This window comes from Camarhynchus parvulus, chromosome 3, assembly GCF_901933205.1.
Source record: "Camarhynchus parvulus chromosome 3, STF_HiC, whole genome shotgun sequence".
NCBI classification, from domain to species: Eukaryota; Metazoa; Chordata; class Aves; order Passeriformes; family Thraupidae; genus Camarhynchus; species Camarhynchus parvulus.
In genome coordinates this window covers 19,939,196-19,962,587 of record NC_044573.1, presented here as the reverse complement: position 1 = coordinate 19,962,587, position 23,392 = coordinate 19,939,196, and the positions used below count along the sequence as shown (strand labels likewise).

The following is a 23,392-nucleotide window of genomic DNA, read 5'->3' as shown; positions in this document are numbered from 1 at the left end:
TCATATGGTAATCTTTCCATAACAAACTCAGTAATTTATGCTTTAAAATATACATACCTCTTTCTAAAAGTGTATTCTTATATTTGAATGAATGAAATCTCTCAATGTGTGAAGCAAAAATATTTTAGAGACCGCTAATTGTAGCATATTCAGAAAAAGTGTAACTCATGTAATAATCTTCTGTTCATCATATGAGCATCTAAAATGTTCAAGCATTTTTAAAACTGTCAGGAATTGCTTTTAATTAGATCACATCTGAAGAAAAACAGTTAAAAGTCCAGGATTTCTTTACAAAGCAGATTCTAACTACTGCCTTACCATTTCCCTAGGGATGTTGAGGTCTCTCTGAGGGCCTGTATGAATTCTCAAAAAAACCAAGCAAAGTAATGAATGGGAAGTGTTGAGGGCTACTCATTGAGCAGGGCAAGTGGAACATGCAAACTGCTCTGCTGTGATGGGAAGGGTTACACAGCAAGTCAGCACTGCCAGATGAAAAGCTCAGAGAGTTTGTGATCACTTTTAGAGCCTGAATGATGGCTCATGTACAAGCAACTGTGAAGATTCACAGACACAAAAAGGTATATTGCTGACTTCCCCACAGCACAGATTGCCAAACCTGCCAAATGAGCAGCAATCTAACACAGCTCTAAGAGCTTCTGTTAATACTTGGTGAGGATCTGGCTTCTCATTTGTAATAGCAGGACTAATTAAGCTGGAATTTTGTTACCCTGCCTATTCTAACAGGGTACCAAGTGACTGATGATAATTTGTCAAGGCCATCCATTCCTAAGGAAAATACAAACATACTTACATGAAGCAACCCATGCCATTTTATTTTGGTATACTTTACTTTCCATATAAACTTCCATTTTTTTCCATGTATCACTCATTTAGGAACTAGACTTTCTGAAATGACAAGCAATGCAGATCAGCCACTGCACACAGTCCATAACACGTTCTGAAAACACCCAAATACCAGAAATGAGAGATACATGGGAGATGTTTTGGTATCAACAGTCCTGTAAGAAATACAAACTAGTACTGCACAGAACTGTGAGAGGCAGAACAGCATTCCAGATGGTCTAAAGGCTGCATTAGTGCCACTCAATAGATTCCCCTCTGAACTGTAGTTCTTAACCTCCCTACTACACAGGAGTAGGTAAAACTGAGGCTAAGGCTTTGCCTCTATGGAGAAAACTAAAACATATGCAATAACCTCTTGTAAAAACAGTTATACAAACGCTGCATCTGAAACAAAAAGTGATTTTATTTTGGAATAATTCCTCCATTGGAATGATTTCACATGGGAAGCTCTTTGGAGCAAGATCTGTCCTATAATAAACTTGGAATAATATCTTCTACCACAAGCATATGCTAGTAAATAGTCCCACAGATATTATTAATAGGCAAATAGTACTAATTAAAGGTTAGATATTGAATTCTACTCATATCACCTAGCAATAGAAAAAAAAAAAAGTCAAATATCTACTCAAGACTCCCCATACCATCTTATGTAGTTTTACATCCAATTTTTCTTCTTAGAAAAGAAAAAAAATCAACCCCTTTTTCTCAATCCAACTACCTGTATAAAAAGGGAAATGGCCAAAATACCCAACCTTGCACATGAGCACAGATTTAATTCTACCATCTGAAGCAAAATAATCACTGGCTTCCAAAGAGTTTGAAGGCCAAACTTTAAAGACAGAACTGAATTATAAACAAACAGAACTGAAAACTACTGAATGTCTTAAAAATGTTCATTTTTAAAAAGGGCAAATTGTTGTACATGTCTCCCTGCACCCCTTTTAGCAATTTCAATATTATTTCAAGAAATCTCAAGGGATACATTTGAAAAGTTTCTCCCTAGACTATACAAGAATCTCTAATGTTGTTTCAGCTGTTCTCATGAATCTGAGACAATTCACCAAAATAAAAGTACAGTCAAAGAAACTGCATTTCTGTGGAAGAATCAATTGGGATACTTGAAAACCTGATTTTTTGTAACACTGACACAAAATTAAATATAGAAAAAGGTAATTTTTTTTCTTTGACTGCAGTGTATTCTGCTCTGCTGCTAATAACCCTTACCTAAAAAAGTAAATGAAAACACCATATCCTCATATTTGTCTCGTGCCTAAAAGCTCATCAGCCTCTTCTGAATGCTACAGTATGAAGTATAACATCCTCAAAACCCATCCATAGACCCAGATATGTTTTTAAGTAACAGGCCATGGGCTAAACCAAAATGGTATGTTCCTCCAGATCAGTGTGTATAAACTTTCTTATGATACTCAACAGGAGATGCAGCCAGGGCCTCAATCTCACTCCAGCCCAGCCCAGCCTGACATTGCTGTAGCATTCCTTCTCTGGCTCCTGGCCCACATCCTAAAAATCATTAAGAATCTTGATCTATCTAGGTGCTGCTGGTTAAGCCCCACCAAGATCCATGAGAAAATGTACAGAAAATGCCTACTCCACCTTGTACTTCATGTGACCAGAAATCCAACTCCCTCCCAGGATTTGACCCCAAAACACAGCCCCACCATCCTAACACCGGGTCTCCCACAGAAACACTGGATGCTAGATGAAAAACATCATTATCTTGTCACATAAATGATTCAACATACAGATGTCTTAAGGGAAGCCACCCTGTACATTTGTTATAAGTGGTGTTCAGACCCTGCCCTAGAAGCCAAGCTAAAACTCAGAATCTTTTTCCAGGCACTGTGATTACTACCATGAAATTCATATGACAATTCACAAAATGACAATGTAGTAAAGTCCTTTCCAATGTGAAGGGAAGCACAATATCTGATAATTGTTTCACTTTGGATTACATTTTAAAACCGTTTGTTAAGGATAAATTTCTACAAGAAAACTCCCCACAAACAAGGTAAGATTTCTGGAGAAGATGCACCCTGGCAGATGTGCTGTTCTTGTAAGGAATGTGATGCTCCTCTCAAAGCTGCTTAAACTTGATTTTATTTCAGGTCTGCAACTAAATTTTTTTTGTAAATAGATTTAGGCTGTCAATTTCCAGGCATGCTGTGCCATCAGCATGTAGAGACTGCTGTGACAAACGTGGAGGCTGCAGCAGCAAATTTTATTATAAACTGGTAATTGAATTGAACAGGTTTACATTTGAATAGATTTACTGCAGCATGATCTCTGACATGCTGCATGAGACTGAAATCCTTGTCTGTACATAAAGAAACACTTGAGATGCAGCAAGAATAATTTCAGCTTATTTTAAGTCCGTGCTAATCAATAAATTTATACCACTTTACACATGCAAGAAGTCAGTACATTATCTTTCTTAATTTTGTACATAAAGGATGTGGTCCAAGTCAAAAAGTCATCTCCATACTTTCCTGTAGGTTAAAATAACAACATCCAGCTCCAAAACTACCTTCCAACAAGAAAAAAAAAATCTTTACTACAAGTAGAGTCTTACAAATGTACTGTGAATCAGTATGATTTAAAAAGTGGCCACTACAGGGGGAAAAAAATAAAATGCCCTTATATATTCCTCCAGGTTGTTATAATAGGTGGTAGATAAACAACACTGTCTTTTCAAAGTAATTAGTTATTTTGCCATTTAGAAAAAGGTATGTACGTTTACAGTAGAAAATTCATGCAATTTTTATTAAGAAAACTTGTGGGAATTATTTGAATCCATGGACAATGAACATTCAAACAAAAAAATATTACTGACAATGTACATCTGTATTATCCAACTAAATTAACTCAGTTAACAAAATTGTATGCAGAAACAGTAAATCTGCACACAAATTTCCTGAGATAATTACTCATTTGCAGAGGAGACAATTTCCTCTTGCAGTCCCAGAAGCTGCACACAGCCTAGATTTTTTAAAATATATGTATGTTAATGCATGCACAATAGTGCCCTCAAAATTCAGAGGAAAAGGATTAAATCAATTCACCTGCATGTGCTCTTGGGAGCACTGTTTCATTTTCAAAGAAGTTGCTCAATATATCTGTATATTAGGTAACTAGTGATACAGGGTCTTAACTTACCAAAAAAAAAGATGCTAAGAAGCACAGTCCTTTTCAAAAGGTGCCATACCCAGTCATCCCTTTCTTTTTACAGTTTATCTAAGCATCATAATTTCCCTTTCCAGTGACTGCTCCTAGTGGTCAGTTACAGGAGGATTTTGGGAAGTAAGAACTCTCCCATAACCACTGAAGAGAGGGTCAAATCCTGCCATTCTTACTGAGGCAAAGTCTCCATCGAATCTGACAGGAGTTTTGCTCAAGTAAGACGAAGGACAGCAGGATTTGGCTCACAGGATCATAGCATCTGCCAAAGCAGTTGCACAGAACAAGGTTTATTCTTAGTAAGTATAATCCAATAAGAATATGTCTGTAGGTGCGTGATAGACCTAATTTACCCATCATCTCACCACTGGTCTGTGTTGTTTCTTGGATTTTTACCCCGATAGCTACATACTTACCCTGTTTTGCATTACCACCAACCTATCTGCAAAAATCAGCCAGTTATTAAAGCTGAGTTTTCAAGCACCGACAAAGCAAAATTGAATAGGATTGTTCTGAAGTCATTGCTTAACACAAAGTATTCTCCCCTGGATACAATACTTAGAGAACACTAGGCTGATTTTATTTCAAATGTTTATCTAGTTCAGAAGTACACAGCATCTTTCTTGGTGGTGACAGTGCTCTAAAATAATAATGCATGTAATACATGCACTTCCAAGTATATTCTTGCATATACATTAACAACAATATAAGTGCATTGCAGGCAACCAAGATTTGAGCAATCACTTCATTGTGTCACATAGATGAAGCAAGTTAGAGGTAAGAAAGCATCATTTCTTGAGTATATTTTCTTGCACTCAATAGCTTCAAAATGTAATTGATGAATTAAAACATTCAATATACACTTACAGTGAGGGGCAGGGTTCTCAGACACTTTTAGGAAAAAAAAGGGGGGGGAGGGTGGATTCTCCTCTTCTGCATGCCAAAATTTGCTCCAGTGCAGTTACAGTAACTTCAGCACATACACACAATACTTATACTTGTTTAATTTAGAAGTAACCCTTTTCATTTGTCCTGATGGAATGAAAACTGAATAAAAGGAAGGCACAGTGTGTGTTCTGGTTTTCTGCCAGAACTGGGACAGAGTAACAGTGGATAAGGAATGGAGGAAAGAAATCTTCGGGAATTCTGATGGTCATTCTACCAGTTACTTACTGAAGGAGATTGAATGCTGAGGTACATTTTGCTGTACTACACAAGATGATGAGCTCTGTGTGGATAGAGCATGATTTGATAGCTTAGAAGGAGATGTCAGAAAGAGCAAGTATATATGAAAATTGCCTTTGCAATAACTGATTAGAACACTCACCAGTCTCTCTTCTTTCCTGATTGCCCTACAGTTGTAACAAGTGTTTGCAGAGAGATACAGATTGAGGTGGTCAGTCTTACCTTCTTTCAGCATGCCAACTTTTAGACACTTCATGAAGCGGCAGGCTTGGCAGGACTTGCGTCTGCGCTTTGTGATTTCACATTCATTCGTTGCTGGGCAGCTGTACTCTATGTTACCTGTGGTGGAACAGACAGGGTAAGAGGGGCTCAGAGTCACTGACTAACCAACACAACAGATACACAAAAGTACTCATACAATTGCCTTTGTATTTCATTTTGGAATGTATCAAGAGTAAGCAGTGCTACAGAAAGGAAACAGCTCTCAAGTAAAAATAAATAGCTGAGTTAAAAGATGAAGCTTTTTCACCTTTTTCTTTTAAATTCAGACATCCACATGAAAGAAATATACACAAAACCACAATTAATGTGAGTCTGTGTCTCACTCCCAATATGGTCCATAGGAAAACTTTTCACATATGCTATTCCTGCTGACAGAAGAAAGACATTTTGTCATTAATTTTCTGTACCAAGCCACAGGCTCAGGCTCCTTCTCTGAGCACTCTTTATTTTCCTTTTTAGTCAATTTCATTAGTCTCTCTTTGTCTAGAATTCAAAAGAAGGACTGCTTTACTGCTTAATCAACTACAACAGGTACCACAGAGTTCACCCTTCTTCCACTACAGCTGGCACAGAGCATAAGGCAGGACTCACTGGGACTGTTACCACCACATCTAGCATGTTCTGCAGCTACCAGGCCAGTTCTCTGCTCCAGGACATCTCTCTATACTTTTGACCAAGTTCTTCTACTGAGAGGCTTCAGGAATAGGATCATTCCTGCCAAGCTGTCAGAATAACAAAAACCAAAAGAGATGCTTGTCTTTGCCCTTGCTTCTTCCAGTTCCCCTCTTAAGGCCTATAACAAGCTCCATCCTTAAATGTGAGCCCTTCTCATCATGGGCAAAGCAGTCTGGTTTTTAGTTTGTTGCTACTGCTAATTCATATTATTTCTCCTCAAAAATCAGAAAATAAAAGTTTGCAAATGAACGAGTAAAATACAAGAGCAGTTTACTTTTTTAAAATCACATTTTTGGGTATCCAAGTCCAAATGCGACATCTGTCCTCTTCTGCCCGGATACCACTGCACTTTTTATTAAACAGCTTAGCTCAGCTAATTCATCTGCCCAGCCATGCATCCCATAGTCCAACACTACATCCAGTATGACAGACTTTGCAACAGCCCGAAGTTACACTGGGAAACTGACTTTTAAATAAAGTATCTTCCCAATCAGTCTGTCACATCTTGCTTTAAAGGTATTTCTTTATTTTCTAACCCTTTCCCCCTGTGATAAAGTGCATTAGTATCTTAATGAAAATGCATTCTGTTTATTGCCCTCTTGGGAAGCAGGAGGTCATCACACCAAATGCATAAATTGTCATCAGAGACAGTCCGAGCATAATCGCAATTTTGCTGCTCCATGTTTGCCGCACTCGGGGTCCATCAAAGTCCCCTGAAACATGCACAGGTTCTAATAATTAGCATAGAGTCTGCCTGGGACCACAGCATTGATGAAATATTTCAGAGTTAATCACACTTCGTAAACACTGATTTATATTGACTACCTTTCTCCAGACTGATGTCTCCTCATTAAATATCACATTAGTGGATTGCAGGATTGCACAAAGACTCAAATGCTCAGCAACTGCTAATTCAACAGGAAGTAATACTTAAACCACTTACATCTATTGAAAATTGGTTAAGTACTTATGATAAAGGTGGTCTGCAGGGCAAAACGTGCACTCTGCCAACACAACCGGCACATTTGGCACAACCTTTTCAGGCCTTTGCAGGCTTTCTTCCCCCTGGACATTGCTGCATGAGTGAGTTAGCAATGCTGGTGAGTGAAACAGATCTTGGTATGCCTGAATGCTAATGACAAAAGTCAAAGCAGTTTAGTCCTTTTCCCCTTTCTTAGCTGCTGTGGAGAAAGCTATTTAAGAAACTGAAGGAAACGGTGGGTAGGGAATTCAGCACAGTAGTTCCTGCAAAAGGTCTTACCAATACACATTAGAAAAGTTAGGAAATAACAGTTTTGGAAGGATATGTAGAAAATTATGGTAAGGGCAAGCTTAAAAAAGGATTCACATTATCCTCTCCTTCTAACAAGGCATTCTTAGAAAGACACAACCACTACACAGGAAGACCTTCAAAGCTTCCACCATTTGTACCTAATGAACTTCACTATACTACAGTAATAAATGTATTACCATCCCTATCTTAAAAAAAAGGAGAAACAGGGAATCAGAAATGCTTTGCACAAGATCAAAGATACCTTTGCACAAGGTCAGAAATGACCTTGATCAAAACAAGAACAAGATTATAACAGAGAACTTCAGGAAGCAAAGCTCTCTACCAGGGCAGGTAGAACACTCTCACTGTATCAAGAGATCCCGTCCCAAGATACAAAGGTACAGGTGCCAACACCAAGAAGCAGCATTCAGAACAAGAAAGATAAATGCAAGATTGCTCATTTCATTATGCAGGTGCTTCTAATCCATTCCCTGACATTTCACATTTCTGCAAACTATGCAACAGTCTGCAGCAGGCACAGTGTAACTTACTTTTCCTGCAAATTCTTGACACCTCAAGAATGCTAAAAGGAGCTATTATTCTAGTCATTTGGATTCCAATACAGGGGGAATCTCCTTTCAATTTAAACTGCTTTTCTTTAATGACTTGTATTTTACAGTGGACACTCAATATTCATTTTTGGTGTTGTAAAATGAACTTAGAAGATGCTGCAATGAATTCCTCCAAGCTCAGCAGAGTTACAGGAATAGGAACAAAAATCCATATCTTACCAATGACCATAGCTGGTCCTCATAAAGTGGTTCCAGCATTTAAGAACGTGGCTACACTGCAGTAAGGGTTCAAGGAATGAACATTTTCTCTCCAGTGCACATGTAGATGCAGTGGATATCTATATCATACTAAGATGCATTTTACCTAGTACTCCAAGTATTAGTGGATTTACTTTTGTTAAAAAACTGAATTTACTGCACATTCCAGGTCATTAGAGCTTTCATAATTTCTTATTTACTTCTAGATATGAATTTCCATTCAAGATACTCAGATCTGCATTTTATTTCAGAGGAAGATCCAGAAGGGATCTCCACCAATTCCTTACTTACTTCAAGATGCTAGAGGCTGAAACTGAGCAGCTAGGAAGAGTAAAAGCTGAGTTTGCCCAGTCCTGTCAACAGCTGGAGAGGAAGTTGTGTTACACAGTGAACGAAATCAACATGGCAGCTCGGGGTCTTTAAACTGGGCTGACAAGAGCGATGGAGCGATTTATAATATCTCCTGGCTGGTTTTCAGAAAGAACTGGGCTCTGATTACTTATTTCAGAGTCTTTTGTACAATTAGTTTGCAGGCAATATAATTTTCTCACTTACTCCTTAATAGAATCGTGCAGCTAGCTGGCTGATAGAATAACAGCATATATGTAAAACTCCTGCCTAAAGTGCCAGGGGATAATTTGTATATTCCTTTCAGCAGCGTAATGGACTTTTACAGTTTGGCAGTTAAAGGGCTGAGTAATATAAATTAGTATGACACTTGAAAATAAAAATATATGTAAAATCTTCACTCCCCAAACACATTTCTCTGTGCTAGAATAATATAATGGGATTTATACCAGCCTAAGCCCCTTTTCTTTCTTCATGTACTGAGGAATGTTTACTTAAAACCAGTTCCTCTTTCTACTGATTTGTTAAATTTTAGTATCCCAGCCGAAAAATGAGAAAATACTTCTAAAACTCTGTTACCAATGCAGCTGAAAAACCGAAAACATGATGCTATTTGATCCTGAGATAGCAGGTGAGCTGCTAAAACTTACCCTGTATACCCAGCTCTCCAATTTTACATGCTTTAGACAGTCACATTTTTACACACAGTTCAGGATAAATGGGCCAAGGTACCATTTCTTTTTTACCTCACAGATGAGGTTTGGATGTTACTTGAATGAGGAGTGACGAAAGAACAATTTTTGTGGTACAGGGACTTAATGGCTTTACAGGTCAGGCAACTGAGTGGATTTAGCCAAGATTCTCAAAACCATTTTGGCCATTTCTTGCACAGAATTGACAGTGACACTAAAGGTGGCAGGACAAGCAAGAATCATGGCAAAGAGGAAGTCACTGAAAGCACTGAGCCTCCTGCCTTAGTAGAAGTTATTGTCATCAACAGTCACATCTTCAGAACCTCCCAGACATTAAAAGTGAGAAACTGGCTCTAGAAACAGGCTGGAACAGGGGTCTCTCTTCCACCAATAATGACAGAAGTAGAAGCTGCAGACATCAAGTCCTAGCAGAAGCTTTATTTCCTTTTCCATACTGCAATATTAGACATTATAACACCAAGATGTAAAATGATTTCTACAAGCTATTGAAGTACGCTCAGAAAATTTTTGGACAAGTAAAAGCTATGAGGAAGACTTAAGTGCAGGGTGAAAAGGTGTTTGGAAAGAATAGCCATGAGCCATTAAAAAAGCAAGACGAATACTGAAGATATCAGTATCAAAACTTTTACTGTGTGGGAATGTAGGCTCAGAAGAAAAAAAGAAGGAAAAAACCAAACGAACCAACATTCCTTCAATGTAATAATTTTCTGCTATAATCTCTTCATGAAGCTGCATTTCAGTTCAATAAGGTTCCATTTTTCTCCCAAAACTTCTCTTTCACATTCTCTAACTTAATATCTTTCTTTCAAAAGCTTGTATTTCAAAACTGAAGTGTTGTCATTCTTCATAGAGACTACTGCTTAACTAGATTTAAGTCTTTCTGCAGTGAGGTTTATCCCAGGTACCCATCCATGCTCTCTTTTCCTGGGTGACAGACTGGAAGGAATACCCACTTGCCTGTGCATTGCTATGCATCAAAACTCCAAAAATGGAAAGTAACCAGGATTACAGCCATAGGGGTTCTGGGACTTAATAAAGAGAACTCAGAGAGAGAGAGAGAGAGAGAGAGAGAGAGAGAGAGAGAGAGAGAGAGAAGAGAGGAAAATCTAAGCTAACACAGAGAGTGAATATCACTATGTTAGGTTACACCTTTATACATAATCCAACCAGAATTGAAAAGAATAGCTCCTGAGAATCTGAGAACGAGGAGCTCTTGAAAATCAAGAGTAACAGCCTAACTGAATAGAAGGACAGAGAAAAAGTCCCAGACTTGAAAATCTTTTCCATGTTTATAGGTCTCAATGAAGCTGAACTGAGGAAAGTAAAAATATTTTCTCTCAGGCTAAAGTTTCAGTTCTTCCAGACTCTGCTCTCTACTTTGCAGTCAAAACTTAGCTGAATTTGAGTAAATATTTTCACATGTAAAAGTACCCTCATCGGTAAGGTTTCAGAGTAGAGGCAGGCTGGAATGAGGCCAGATTCAAACATAAATAACTGAATCTAGTTTTGCAAATCCTCAGACAGATTCACCTGATACTGCAAGAAAGCTCTATGAATTATAGACCTACTATGAATTCTGCTACAGGTCATCTGGAGATGATTAAGCATAAAATTGACTGTATTCACAACTTTTCACCCAGGTGACTTCAGAAACAATAGTGGACACACAGAGTTACAGAACATTTAAAAATTTGGTTCCCAAATGTCTCAAGTATCTTTTCAAGGTGACAAGACCATGTAGGACAGGTTGTGTTTCATCTCTTGCTTATGTTGCCTTTTCTGTTAGATTAAGTAACTAAGGAGGAGCAGTTAGTTTTTAAACATGGTGTTTGACAGAGGGACATGAACAGCTTAGAAGTACATTTTTAGTGAAGTCACTATGTTAAATTGCTTTGAAGAAATCAGTGTACTGTGTTACAGAACTAAAACATACTTAGAACTTGCAATTTATTTTTTTTTTAATTCTTAGAAAGCAACATGATGATTTAAAGCAAAAATGTAAAGGTGATGCTGGCTACTCTGATTACATGACAGTCTTGTATCAGCCTCTAACTTTAGGTAGATTGGTTTCCAGCATCATAAAAAGTCACCATAATTTTCAGTATCAGACTGGTATTAGGGGGTGTTGAATCTATAAGGGCCCAACTACCTTTGAATCCCCCTGTACTCAATTTATTCACAAGAAATGAAGGGCATTTAGGTCACCTTAAAAGAGAACAAATGCTTTGAAGGCACAGAGGGAACTGATCCCCTGCTACCTGGTAGTCACTTAAGAGCTGTTCAAGTCAGAAAGACTGAACTATCTACGTTTGGTCCCTACTGGTATTTTATCTAGGTCAATTTTGACACATTCTACTACGATAGCATGGAGGATTGTCATTGTTTGTTTATAAGCACACAGAGTATCTCAGTCTGTAAAGCTGCAAACGGAATCATTTTCACACCAGAAAAAAAGGTCATTAAAAAGTTATACAAACATTAACATAAATCACTTGCTAGCTGAGACTTCTCCTGTCTCTGGTGTCAAACAAGACAGAGCTTTGTAAGTGGGCTGGAGGCTTTCAGAGATGTTTATAACAAAACGAGATGCAGACCTAATTATAATGGCATTGATACATACTAGTGTACCAGCACTATTTGTAAATCACATCTCTTTTGCAGTATTTCTGAAGGGTTCAAAATAGCCATGCACCAATCAGGATGCTCATTCTTACTCCCAAATCATCTAAATGCTTATTACCGTTCTCAAGGCTGTAAGGAAAGCAGAGATAGTAAAAAAGACAGAACAATCTGTATACTTTTAAGCTTCTCTCTGGTTCTGAGATTTCAGCATGTTTATATTTTATTGTCTCATCTTGTTTAGCTGCCATAGCTACACAATGACATTATGACAGGATAAAAAGATGTGTTGGAAGGAATTAAAAATGCTCGCTTGCTAGTCTGGCTGGCCCACAGGCACAGAGAAATTGGGGAAAAGGGAAGATATCTATCACTGCTTGCTTAAAATATTCTTTGAAAGAAGTGCTGATGCACAGACTTTCACTTATATAAGGAAGGTGAATGATTAGATCAGGTAATGATGGATTCAGGTGACATTTAGTGCTCAGCTCACTGGAGGGCTGCCATCTTTGCAACAGAGCCAAGGTCCACAGGCCAGTGCACCAAGATGGGAGCCTCCACCCCACCCTTCTATAAAACAACAATAATCTTACCTATCAGCAAAGAAGCTGAAAAGCCGTAAGATCTTGTTTAATTTTCTTTCATTTCCTCCTCAAAAATGTATTACAGAAGACAGCTTTCAGAAATGCAAAATACTCCTTGGAAGCCATTTCAGTCACGTGCAACTTCAAATCAAACTTACGTTGCCTTATCTGAATGTACATACCTAGTTCTATCTTTCTTGATTAAAACTTCCTGATTGAAAAATAAAAATTTATTTACTGTAAAGTGTTTGTATATTTACAGTTCAAACTGACTCAATAATGGGTCAACAATCTAAAGAGGACTGAAAAAACTGAACATTAGAGGGATTAAAAACAACTCTGAGTAACCAAAGAGCTGAACAAAGTACAGAGAGTTTGGGCAGGTTTTGAAGTCAACAGGAACATCCCTGCAGAACTGCAGAGCTGAAGGCTCTTGGCTGAGCAGCATAAAATGAGATGGCAGAAGACAACAATATTTCAAGGATAGATTATTTCCTGTTTGTGTTAGGAGACATGGACAGGCAGCAACTCTCAGGGATGAAATGATGAGACCGTGAGGGTCTGACTGCAGAGCTTCTTACCAACTACTGCTTTACTCACCTTGTGTATACACAGAACACTGATGCCTCACTACTGTTCGTCCAGCAGTTTTTCCTCAAAAAATAAACATATAAACAAAAAAAACCCCCAAAAAAGTAAAAATTCAAAATCAAAGACTACTGAATGCAAAATATTTAGCTTTTGCGGGGAAAATTCAAACAGTCTCCAAGGAAATGGTAAGTAAGATCTGAGACTTTTGTGAGAAGCCTTAGGAGGAATGTGCAGGCTTTACACACTGTCTTTTCAGGCTAGTTTAAAGAGTCCAAAGACAACAGTCTGGACAATTTGGAACGAGGAAGGATGAAAGTCTTCTAGATGCAGGCCATTATTTTAGAGAGATAAAAGCTAACATAAAACAGGATAATAATCTGTCTTTGAACCTGTAAGTCCTACCATCTCAGCCCTCTGCTGAAAGCAAGAATACCAGTTCAATTCACCTGCTGAAATGTTTAAGTTATGAACACTGAGTAATTACATATTATTAATGAAAATGTGTACTTACTAGTATATATGATAACTGACCAAATAAAAATTACGAGAAATATATTTACATTAAATATTTCCTACTAAATATCCAGCAAGTACAAGACCTCTGTGTTGAACGCAAGACTTTGCACCCAGCTGCCAACTGAAAATTCTTTTTTTTCCCCTCTTTCTTTTAATGAAAGCTCAGAGTTTTCAAGATAATACAGTGCACAGCAAAAACTGTGAAGAGACCCTAAAAATCAATAGACCTGTAACTATTTTTAGATGTTGCTATTTTCTACTATCCCTGATGTTAAGCCAATTTTGGGAAGATTTGGCTGTGTGTGTATTTCTGTGAGACACTTGCAATCAGCCACCATGTAAATTATCCCAGAAGCAAACTGAGAGCTGCAGCTGAGTGAGTGCTAGGCTGAGCAGAGAGAACATCCAGTTCTTCCATACCTTATATCTCACAAAAGGGGCAGAACATCACTGCATTCTACTATGACCTAAGAAGATATCAATTTTATATATTGAGCTCTTTTTTGGTGGGTTTGTTCTCTTTCATTTTTTAGCCAGGAAATTGCTTGTTTCTATTTTTTTCTAATATTATTGATTTTTATCATAATTATGCACACTTTACCAAAACTGTAAACCTATTTTTGGGCTATGTTAACAAATATATATTCTGAAAAGACAAAATTACTCCTTCTTATACATCAAAACAGGGTTCATTTAATTTCTTAATGTTTAAGGAAATTAGTAGGAATTGATTTCAGGAGGCTGGATGTTTTTTAGACTAAACTGCTAAATTGGAAAGGGAATGACAACCTCCATTACCCTTAAAAAGAGGTGTATACTCTACATTAGAGTGATATTTGCCCTGTGAGGCTTCTGTTTTGTGTGAGATGCTGGTGGTGCACAAAAACTGACCTGGCTCTCTCAGCAGCTGCCTGTGGTCTCCACCTGCTGAGACCTCAAGAGACTCCTCTGGAATGGAAAGACTCCCATTGACTCCATGGAAAGGACATCAGGCCTTACATGAACACAGGATGTGCTTCATAATCTGACTTTATCAGCTCAGCCTTCCTCTCCCTGAAGTCAGGGCAGTTGTGCCCATGATTTCAACAGGAATAGCACTGAGGATCTACAAGTCTGAGCTAATTTAGTAAACTGATGAATGATCAACAAAGGTTTGGGAAGTCCTATGTTTTTTTTCATTGAATCTATAATAAAGTACTCATCACAATTACGCTATTAGCATTTAAAATAAGAAATTCCTTGAACTGAAACATGCTATCCCTACATATGCACAGTTATTTGACACTTCAGGCAGCCTGGTTTTCTATTCTGTATTTCAAAGCCTGTTGCATTTATTTCTGTTTTCCTGTTTTCTTAGTTGCACTAATGCAGCAGCAAACTCATTTTAAAAATAAGTAGAGAGAGAGAGAAGGAACATGACATGAACAAGGAAATGAAACAGTGCAGGGAAGAATGACCTCCAGAACAATGGAACTACATTCTATCAATTAGAGCAAAAAACCTCAGGGGAATTATTCTTCATGCAAGCCTAAAGGTAGAATTTTCCCATTCAAATCATAAGAAAGCACATTTCTTTCTTATATACATTTTTCACCTACCAAAACTCATGGTTTGATTCACCCAAGTAGCTTCCATTATTTTGGATGATACCTGAAAACTCTCAGTATTTGTGCCAGTTTCATCAGAACCATTGCTAAAGATGCTGCCATGACACTATGATGGGTAACGTACTTCCTATTCTTAGTTTCTTCATTATGGCTTTTCTTTTCAATGCTTGGTTTTGCCCTGCTGCATTTATTTTTTGTCTTCACAGCACTGTCACCTGCTGATGCAGCTCGTGCTCCAGCCACACTGAGACTCTTTGCACAGCTGCCAGTTCTAACTTGAGCTGCGTGGCCAAGTCCAGGTTGCTAATCTGGAGGATGACGTCTCTGCCTTGTGCTCCCATGCCCAGAAACTTTCTGTCTGTGGTGTGGTGTAAAATTGCAGGTTACCTATTACTGCCAGAAGTCAACACTTCAATCAGTTTTTGTTTCTGTAGCAGTTTTTTTGGTGCTCAAAATGCAACTAAAATAATCGTGCATCAATTCAGTCCTGTAGGACAGCTATTACACAGCAATTAAAGACCATTTATAAAAACAGAGTTGCTAGTTGAAATTGGTGCTTGAAGTTTAACAACCAAAAAATACAAATTGCTTCAACAGAAACATTTTCTGAGCTCTTCTGAAAATGTTCTTGAAGGTCAAGTGAAATCACCTACCTCTTCTTTATTTTATTTCTTTTTACTTTTTCCAATACAGAGAATAGAAATGAGCAAACTGTCTCTGCATGTGTGCTTATTTTACATATACACCCAGGCCACCATTAAGAATCTTTGTTTACTGGTTGCCAATAGTGTAACATTCAGCTCCATTAGAACAACTGAAGTATAATGTTTCTTTTTAGTGTCTGTATGTCCCTCATAAAATGGGCACTTCATGCTAGTAAAAGGCCCAAATCTCCCCAGCAGCAAAATGGAAGAGAGAAGAATAAAATGGCCACTGCTTCAGCAATATATAAATCAAATTAACATTCATTATTTTCCTTACTAATTTTATATTAACTATAGAAGCACTATATTTAAGACCAAATGTTTTTTAATTTGGAGTTATGTGAAATTACAAACTGAAGCTCACTTTATGCTCATTCTTAAAAAAAAAAAGTATATAATCAGATTGCATTGCCTTTCCTAAGAATTTCAGGTGCTCAACATGTATGAAAATCAAGCAGGTTTTATTGAGGAGCTTAAATTTGGACTTAGCAACCTAATTTTAGTCTCTGAAGTCTGAGTTTAATTTAATGTGACACTATATTCCTGCACAGGCCAAGCTTGGCCTCATGTTCTTTAAATAAAGCACCTTCAATTTTACTTGAACGCATGATATCTAAATCAAAGTAGAAGGTTATTTTGTCTCCATAGGTTCTGAAGCTAGAAGAAGCAGTCATGCAAATTTTCCCATTTGTACTAATTTATGCCAAAATATGTGGCATATTTGTAATAGGTATCAAGAGCAGATTAGTAAAAAATACTGAGCAGGGACCAAAAACTGCCAACTTACTCTCCTTAGAACGTGATCTTACAGTTATTTGACAAACTCATTTAAGGCCACTGTATATAGCGGGTGAAAGATCAGTTATCAATACACTGATGTGCACAAAGCACCACACCACTGCATTTTTGTTCCAATTTCACAAGCACTGGTTCTTTAACAAATATAAACTAGATTTCTGTAACAATTTAAGTACAGTAATGGTGTATCTAGGAGCAACACAAGAGCACAATCCTGTGTGCCAGCCACAGGGTGTGTTCAAGAGGCGTCCATGACAACCTTCAGAAAATGCTCCACTTCCTTTGCAACAACCATTTATGGGAATCCAGGCAAACGCTCAGAGAAAACAAATCTGAACATCCGCTGGTTAGCTCCAGTTTTTCCATTTTTTGGAATCAAAATAAGCATGGCATCGGGCCAAACGTGACAGACAGAACTCCCAAAGAAGCCCAAAGGGGCTTCTTCATGAGCGACATCTGCAGGACCAAGCAGTACAAAGAATGAAAAGGCACGGTCTGAAGTGCTAACAGGCTTCAGCCAAAGACCATCCATTTTCATTCTGAGCAAAAGAAAGCGAGATTAACAAATAACCAACCTTGAATTGTCCTCTTGAAGAAAGCCTTGCAGGCCTCGCAGGAGGCCACTCCGTAGTGGTACCCCGACGCAATGTCACCGCACACCAAACACAGTCTTTTGGGCATCGAGTTCAGCATGTATTCACACTTGGTCTGTGAGTCTTCAGCGATGGTACTGGAGCAGTCATCGTACCGTTTCCTGACCGGCCCGTTGCCCCCCAGCCCCGTGGCCGAGGGGTAGAGGGGAGGCGAGTCCAGCCCGTTCTGATGGCCATTCATGGTGGAACTGTAGCTCCCGCTGGCGTCGGAGGAGCCACCGGGGCTGTGGTGGTTGATGCTGTCCGTCAGAGAGGCGGGGCTCGACGGTTCCGTCTTGATGTACGACGAACAGCTGGAATCAATGTGTCGATCTTTGCTTGACATTCTGCAGAGAAGCCTGCAGAGGGGAGAGAGAGAAAGAAGAATGTGTGTATTAAAGACAGTGCTCTTTAAGGCTGCTCTGGAAGGGTTAGGGACTGCACATCATTCATTCATTAGTCAATACTTCTTGTTCTACATGAAGGTAATCAGCATAAGGGCATGACAGAGCTTTGTCAAAGCTCCAGACAGGCAGTAAACAAAAACTTTAAAGAGACCAAATCCTTCTGTTGTCCCCTCCACCTGCCCTCTAGGCTACATGTCAACTTCACATCAACTCTAAATTCTGAATTTGTCATCAACCAAGTAAAAAAATTTTATAATTCCTATGAGATGGCCTGGCTATTAAATGTCTTCATTTTTCCATCTCTACTTTCTTTCTGTAAATTCCACCATTATCAGAAACAAATATTTTCAAGTTTGATCACATAAATGCTCTGCTCTGTAATTAGTATTTGTCAAGACACTTAACTAAAACACATATCCATTATCTATTGATCTGATTCAAGAACTGAAGAGCAGGTCCCTTGCAATCTTTTTTTTCTCCATTAATATTGCTTTATTATAGATACAGCTATTTAGTAACGAAGTAGCACATCAACGAGGTACTCTAACAAATAATTACAGCTGAACTCCATTTTCACAAAATCTAAGTGAAATGATTCATCAGCTGTGGCTGCAATTACTTTCTAGCCATTATCCTCAGACTAACCAGTAATAACTACAGCACCATCCCATATATCTACAGCTCTATATGATCTGACATTTTATGTGCTCCATTCTTGGATTAAAAACATGTATTAGAGGAAATCTTTCATATAAGTTTTGTCTTTCAGAAAGTGAGATTTTTTTCTTCTCAGTTCTCACAGTTTCAGAATTAAGCATCTGACATAAAACTACACAATATCTGATCCAACAAATTAGTGCTTTCTACAGGTAGGACTGGGGAGAGAAATCTTTGTCTATTTCCATCGCCAAGTTTTTTACTATTAACACATTTTGGGGTGAACAAAGGACAAAAATAATAATTAGAAACTCTGATTCAGATATTATCTTCATTTTCTCCAGCTGCCATTATGAGACCAAATGGCCTATCCAGCATTTTCCTGACAGTACTCTCAGAAGTTGCCAAAGTCAGATCATAGCTATGAACATTTCTTTAGAAACGCTAACTGCAGAAAAGCAACTATCCTATAAGACCACCTGGAGCTATGGATTTGTGTTTTCATCAAGCAAATATGTTAAGTCCAGACAATTTGACTGATGTAATTTTCTGAAGTAATTTTTGAGATCTTGTCTTCATTTTTCCACTTCTTTTTATTTAAGAATAAAAAATTTTCATCCGTTTCTACTTTAATATCTGGAATCAAATTCACCAATGGAAAAAAGACATAAATCAAAAGAGTTGGTTTCATTCCCAATGGGGGTAATGGAGATAAGAGCCTGACCTGTCTAAAGGCAAGTGTTTAAGATGAGATTCACCCTAAAATCACTGCCCATGGATTTTATTTAGACTTCTCAATTGTTGTGATTTTTACTGGAAAATTCTATTGAAAACAACTAATGTGTATATTTGGAAAACAGCCAGATTGATGTACAAAAATGTTACCATCTAAACTTAAAATCAGGGCTTATTTGGGAAGGTGGAAGGAGCAAGCTATCTGGTGTCAGCAAATAAACCAAGGAAATGGGAAGGTTAACACTGTGAAAATATCTTATTACAGTGGACCACCTGCTTGTGTTGTCCTTTCCTCAAGAACTGGAGGGGGGGAAATCCCCTTGCCAGCCTGCAGTAGCGCGTGCCTTTTCTTCTGCATCTGCTGCCTTGTAGCCGTCACTGTTAATGAGCGCTGTAATTAATAGATAGCTCTCTCTTGTCTTTCTACTTGCACTCTGGGCTAAGCACTTTTCTCAAGTCAACGTTTGAAAGAAAGCGGGTTGGCTCTGACTTACAGCAGCTCTGCGAATTCCTTTTAATTTAGAGCACTTACACCACCACTCCACTTATTACCTTATAATTACTGGACCGCTCTCACATACATTACGATCTTGGACTAGAGTTAGAAGTTATTAGGGTACTAAAACATGGTGTCTCTCTGTCTCTCTCTCCCCTTGCATTGACACTGAATTTTATACAGCTGTGATTAAGATTATCAATTAACTTCCACATTTTACCAACTGATTTTTTTTAATATTATTTTTCTACACACTAAGATCTTTTTATTGACTAAACATGTACTCGGTTCTTTTTTCACCTCCCTTCTGCCAAGACTCCACATGTAAAGTCTCAAAATACAGCAACTAGGAGTCACTGCCTATAGCCTGTCATAACCAGCTTGATGGCACATTGTTGTATGAAACTTCCATTAACAATTTTTTTAAATCGAATTTATGCAATAATGAGCCCGAATGTCACCCTTCCCATTCCTTTAAAAAAGCCCCATTTGTAATTAATTAGCTGCTCAACACTGCATGTTGTTTTGGCCAATACAGAAGCGCCTATCTCCCACTCCAAGCAGCCAGTACCAAAATACCATCTCAGTTCTAACAAGCACTAAAATCTGATCACAGTGCTGCCTGTGCTAAAGCCAGCCTGCTGATGGCTCTGAAGTAGCAGGTTCTGGTACTAACCAAGGCAGGGCTGCTTTTGGCTCCTGCTTCAACAGTACAGACCAGACTGGTGCGCGCTGGAAAAGCGTAAACACGGTTAAAACATTAACGATTCCCGGGAAAAGCAAAAACAGCGCCTGACTCTGAGAACAGAAACTTTCTCAATCCCCAGGAGGTGAAACACAGACAAGGCTGGGTACTGGCTGTGGGTGGGCAACAGACACCTACGGCTTTCACTCCTTCCTTCCTGCACCACTTCTGAACAAAAGTAATTCAAGAGCATCTAAAACGGATGGCAGGTGTGACCACCATCAAATTATCATGCTGAACATTTGGAATAATGCCTAAGCTAGATCTCTGTAAAATCCCTCCCTCAGTTCCCTCCTAATTACTACTTAGCTCGTTACACTGAAGAATTCCTAGACACCATTGCATTATAGTGTAAAACTACAGTTGGAGCTTAATTCTCTCTTCCTCTCTGTGTCTGAAATTCTACAGCTCTATTATTCAAGCCTGAAATATTCACAACTATCTATAAATTCAATTGTCAGCCAGTGGGTTTTATTCTAGACCTCACTTCAATCTAAAATTAGAGGCACTAAAATTCACATTAACTCTAAGAGGAATGTAGTGAATAAGACTTTATTTCAAAAGAACACCTTTTTGTCAGAAAGAGCTATTTTCAAGATGATGGCTTTATCTGCATTCAAAGAGAATAAGCCCAATTCCACATTGTGCTGTTAATGCAAAATTTTTAGGTCACATTGGATTAATAAAAATCTAAATTTAGTTAAGGTTTATGAATAGAAATAACATGTGTCATATAAAAACGTACAGTATTTATTTTAAAGCCTTGGTGGGGTTGTTTTTTTGCTTTACTAGATTTTAAGTCAAATAAATGGCAGTTCCATTTGTGGTGGGCTGTTCTGAAGTAAGTTTTCTAATAAGTGGGAAATCTCAGGTAAACTTTCCTTTCAGTACCTTCAGGAAAAGCAACAACAGGCTCTCGAAGCATTTCCATGGCCAAATACAAGAGAAAATACATAGGGTGCTGCAAGCCATGGCTAATATGCAATATACAGCATTAATTCTTCATGTCTACACTAAATTTACTTCAGAACTTCTTTATTTAAGAAAGACCTGAAGCCAGGATCTGCTGGCAGAAAGATACAATGACAGAGCACTGCAATAGGCAACTTCTTCTTTAAAATGGTCTTAAACAATAGCGAATAAATTGTAATGCTATGTGCTTATGAAAGGCTGAATATATTAAGAATTTATTAATGCAATCACATTCATATTTCCATCTACCTGCCACATTACTAATGATATTGACAGTGCTGACACTGGCTAAATCAGTATCAATATACAAGTGGAATGTAAAAATTAACTGCATCTGATTACAGTATATAGCCTTAAGAAAGCCTCATTCCAGCTACTAGGATCTCTTTATATTCCATCTACATATATAACCCATTCACAAAGTTACTTTTCCCTCATCTTCCTTATTACCAATACCCAAAGGAGGTCAAAACAACATGCCAATACCTCATAATCCATGAACACGTTTCACGTTTGTTTTTCAAGAAGGAAAAGCTCTGCTTACAGCATCATTTGCTATTTCAGAGCCACACCGGTGGTATCCGCGGCAGTAATAATTAACTACAATAATTAAAATGACTGCTTTTACTGCAGAACAACACTTAAGTCCACTTCTACCTGCACATAAAGTACTTTCTTTTCTTGGGGAGAGAACTGCCCTACTTCCATAAATAACAGAATAGGTTGTTAGCAGTTGACATTTGTAATGACAGCTACTACGTGGGAGCATCAGCAAGGTAGGTGTTATTATGCACACCTAGGTACTTTTCATGCTAACAGTACCACCCATCTGATTTTCCTCCAATACCTTCCTCTCACATGGATGTCTACCAAAAAGGTCTTGCTGTCCTCAGATTTTAACTGTGACAGCCAATGCACTAAAGAATCTCTTTGTCTAAGTAACACAGTAAGTCTGCAGCAGTCAGGAATGGAAGCCAGATCCTTGCTTTGACTATAAATACCACATTTCCTTCTAAACACTGTGCTTACTTTCAGTATCATTTTGCAGGTCTGTACTAAAATCAGCAGACAAAAAAAGTCAGCGTGTTCCAGTGAATTCCCATCATCAGTTTCCCTGACTGTAACAGAGAAAAAAAAAACATTTGTGTGCAAAGAAACCAAAACATTGCTTCTCGCACCGACACCCACAACACCTCAAGACATTCACCAGGTCCTGTTAAAGAGCTGAGTAACAATTTCAGCCGAGCTGCTTTACACTGAGCATTTTTTTTCTGCTTCAGCTAATTGCACTCTAGTAAAGTGGTAAAATGTGAATCACTTAGTAGGAAAATGGGCACCAGCTGCTATTGTCAGAGAATGGAGACGCCAAAGAAAAGGAAAGTGACTGAATGAAGTGTCATGTCAGAAATCAACGGTGCAACGTGTGATTTGAGAAAACATGACTACTTTACAGAGACAGGGTGTCATTATGGCATCACAGTAATACGATGCTTTGACAACTGCTGGGTCTAACATATCATCATTGCATTAAGGTGCACTGGCTTAGTTGAAGAAAGGAAGAGAAAGGATTTCTTCTTTTAATAAGAAATATGGTAAGGCCTGCTTGGTTAACCTAGTGGATGAGATTATTAATCACAAAGTATTGCTAATCTTGTCCTATTGCATGCATAAACAAAACTGTTATTAGGCTCAAGGTCTTTAATAATCGACACACATGTACAACCACATAGTAGAGGAGTACCCAAAGCAAAACAGAAGAGCTGTGGTGGTTTGGTGGGGTTTTTTTGGGGGGGTGGGGGGTTGTTAAGAAATGCTGAATATTTCACTGCTTTTTGCAATTTCTTCTTTCTTTTCTGTTTTCTTGAAACTTGCCCACTTCACCTTGGTAAGGAAAAGCAAAGCAAGGCAGTGACTCCTTCCAGAGCAGCTGTCAAAGCCAGTAGCAGCCGGAAGAGAAGGAGCAA

At 38.2% G+C, this 23,392-nt stretch overlaps 1 protein-coding gene and 1 long non-coding RNA gene across 13 annotated transcripts in view; one reads left to right on the top strand and one right to left on the bottom strand.

Annotated features, from left to right (window-relative positions):
• The window catches only part of LOC115901995, a 31,091-nt gene extending 13,125 nt beyond the window's left edge, over positions 1-17,966 (top strand). The window contains exon 3 of the long non-coding RNA XR_004060592.1: positions 17,195-17,966. This is a non-coding gene — a long non-coding RNA (uncharacterized LOC115901995). The remainder of the gene's footprint in view (positions 1-17,194) is intronic.
• The window catches only part of ESRRG (estrogen related receptor gamma), a 390,382-nt gene that overhangs the window by 103,599 nt on the left and 263,391 nt on the right, over positions 1-23,392 (bottom strand). For all 12 annotated transcript variants that reach the window (XM_030945130.1, XM_030945139.1, XM_030945133.1 and 9 more), the window contains 2 exons: positions 17,360-17,775; positions 5,467-5,583 (listed from right to left, as the gene is read on the bottom strand). In XM_030945130.1, coding sequence (XP_030800990.1) covers positions 5,467-5,583; positions 17,360-17,775 — 533 coding nt within the window. The remainder of the gene's footprint in view (positions 1-5,466; positions 5,584-17,359; positions 17,776-23,392) is intronic.